The sequence below is a fragment of the Microtus ochrogaster genome, chromosome 10 (assembly GCF_000317375.1).
Source record: "Microtus ochrogaster isolate Prairie Vole_2 chromosome 10, MicOch1.0, whole genome shotgun sequence".
NCBI lineage: Eukaryota > Metazoa > Chordata > Mammalia > Rodentia > Cricetidae > Microtus > Microtus ochrogaster.
The window spans coordinates 83,565,622-83,567,861 of NC_022016.1; the positions used below are offsets into that span (position 1 = coordinate 83,565,622).

Below are 2,240 nucleotides of genomic sequence, written 5' to 3' on the forward strand. Positions count from 1 at the left end.
GTGCAGCCCCCCAGGTGGCTGTGCCTCCCGCATCCCCGAGCCCTCACAGTGCAGCCCCCCAGGTGGCTGTGCCTCCCGCATCCCCAAACCCTCACAGGGCAGCCCCCCAGGTGGCTGTGCCTCCCGCATCCCCAAATCCTCACAGGGCAGCCCGTCGGGTGGCTGTGCCTCCCACATCCCTCAGTCCTCACAGTGCAGCTTCTGGAACTGTGGCTGGAAGCCAAGCCTCATCCCCAAGGTATCGACCCTACACTCTCATGCACCCATGGGGGTCTTCACCTTGCCCCACCCCACGACCCTCCATTCAGGCTAACTCCCCAGGCTTCCCTGCCCGCCCAAGTAGTCCCCGAGCAGTACCTGTCAGCTCCTCCAGACAGAGACCCCGCAGCAGGGGCCCCGCCTTCCCACCCGGCTCGCCCAGTGCTGCCAGCAGACGTCCCTCCTCCCTGCGGACCTCTCCTAGGTATTTATTTGCAGGAGAGCTGTGTGTGTGTTTGCAGTGCAGGGAAAGAAATTAACATGGTTTGGAAAGAACTGCTGTGTGGCACTGACCTCAGTTGAATTCTGGGAGTCATTGGGTTATTAACCTGTGTCGCTTGCTAGCTCTCTGGAGGCCGTGTGCCCTGCCTCCATGGCTCTCCCAGGCTTTGGTCTACGAGAAAGTGAAGATTGCAGTGTTGTACGCCCCTTTCTTCCTGTCCGTCTCATCCTGTCGTCTGCACAAAAACCAAAGAGTTGCATTTTTTTGCGACCTAGCTCATGTGTTTCTCATTAAAAATGAATCTCAGAGACTGTGGTCAGTGTTGTATTTGAGAACTGGGGCTCACAGGGTGACGTTTTGGACTGGGCAGTGTCTGCTCTTTCTGTTAGCCATGCCTTATGCCTTGACGTCTGATTGCATGTAATTCCAGTCTCTCAGAAAGCAGCAGCAGCAGCACCCCTGAGTCCGGTGGCCCCCTTTCTCAAATGTAATTCAGGGGACCGTGTTTCTGCATGTCAGTACAGCTTAGGTGTGAGACTGACTCCAGACGACAGCACCGCAGCAGCGTCTTTCCCTCTCACTTCCTTTCTTCCCTGATGCCCTTTTCTGCTTTTGTTGTGGTAGTATGTACGACAGTCCTTTCTCCTTCCTCTTCCTCGCACTTTCTGGGGACAGTAGTGATGAAGAAGATGATGAAGAAGAAGAAGATAATGATGATGATGATGATGATGATGATGAAGGTGGTGGTGGTGGTGATTTTTCTTGTGTCCAGTTTGGGTCCAGGTATCAGAAGAATGGAGTCTTACCCCCTGCATGTGCTCTAGGTGCTCAGGAACTAACGTTAGCAAGCCAGGCTTTGGGCTCTGCTTTGAATCCAGACACAGTAGTTGTCACTGAGGGAGGCCAGCAATGTGCACTGAAGTGTGAGGACTTACACTGGGACGAAGGGACACATAGGATAGTTGTTGCCCATTGAACTGGTAAGAAAACTTAGCTGAATCATTTGTCAAAAACCTGAAAGAAGATGGACTACCACTCAGCCTCAAGATCACCCACCTTTAGGAAGGAAATGAGGGGCCCTCCAGTTACCCGTTAGGAGTTCGGTTGTTTAGATTGCAGGTATTGGGGAATAGCCCTGTAGCTTGGCTTTGTGTCCATCCCTTCCACATGAGGCTCCGTCTGGGCAATCTGATGAATGTGTGGGCTTATGTTGTCCAAGGTAACTAGGATTCTCTCTTACATCTGACCTTGCATCTCCTTGAGCATCTCCTGTGTCTCAGTGAAGCAGGTCCCGTTTGTTTCAGGACACTGAGTGTTCCTCCTGAAAACTGAGTTAAAAACTCTGGATTTCTAGGTGGTTTGAGCCCAAAAATATAACTACCTTTTGTTTCTATGTCCCTGGTTCATCGCCTTCACAGTTTTGTTCTCCAGCTGAAATCCCCTCTGGACCCCGTTTGTGTTCGTGCCCATCCTTGTTCACAGATAGCTTCAGGCTCTAAATGGAAGCTGCAGTAGGAGCTGGGTAGACTTGATTGAGTTCGACAGCTCATGGAGAGGGAGAAGAATGTTGACGTGGGGATGAGTAATGATTCCAAAGGTTGTTATTTGTATTAGGTTAAAAATTTTATTACCATTTCCCATTTTAATATTCCTAAAGGGATCCTGTGTGGCTCACTGTTCACACAGTAGACATTCATAGGAATCCCTTGCGACTCACCGTTCATACAACAGACATTCATAGGAATCCCTTGCGACTCAC

General features: G+C 51.0%; 1 protein-coding gene across 2 annotated transcripts in view; it reads left to right on the forward strand.

Annotated features, from left to right (window-relative positions):
• The window catches only part of Ube4b (ubiquitination factor E4B), a 103,299-nt gene that overhangs the window by 43,866 nt on the left and 57,193 nt on the right, over window positions 1–2,240 (forward strand). The window contains exon 8 of one of the 2 annotated variants that reach the window (XM_026782239.1): window positions 15–463. The exons of the other annotated variant lie outside the window; for it this stretch is intronic. Coding sequence (XP_026638040.1) covers window positions 15–463 — 449 coding nt within the window. The remainder of the gene's footprint in view (window positions 1–14; window positions 464–2,240) is intronic. 2 annotated transcript variants of the gene reach the window in all.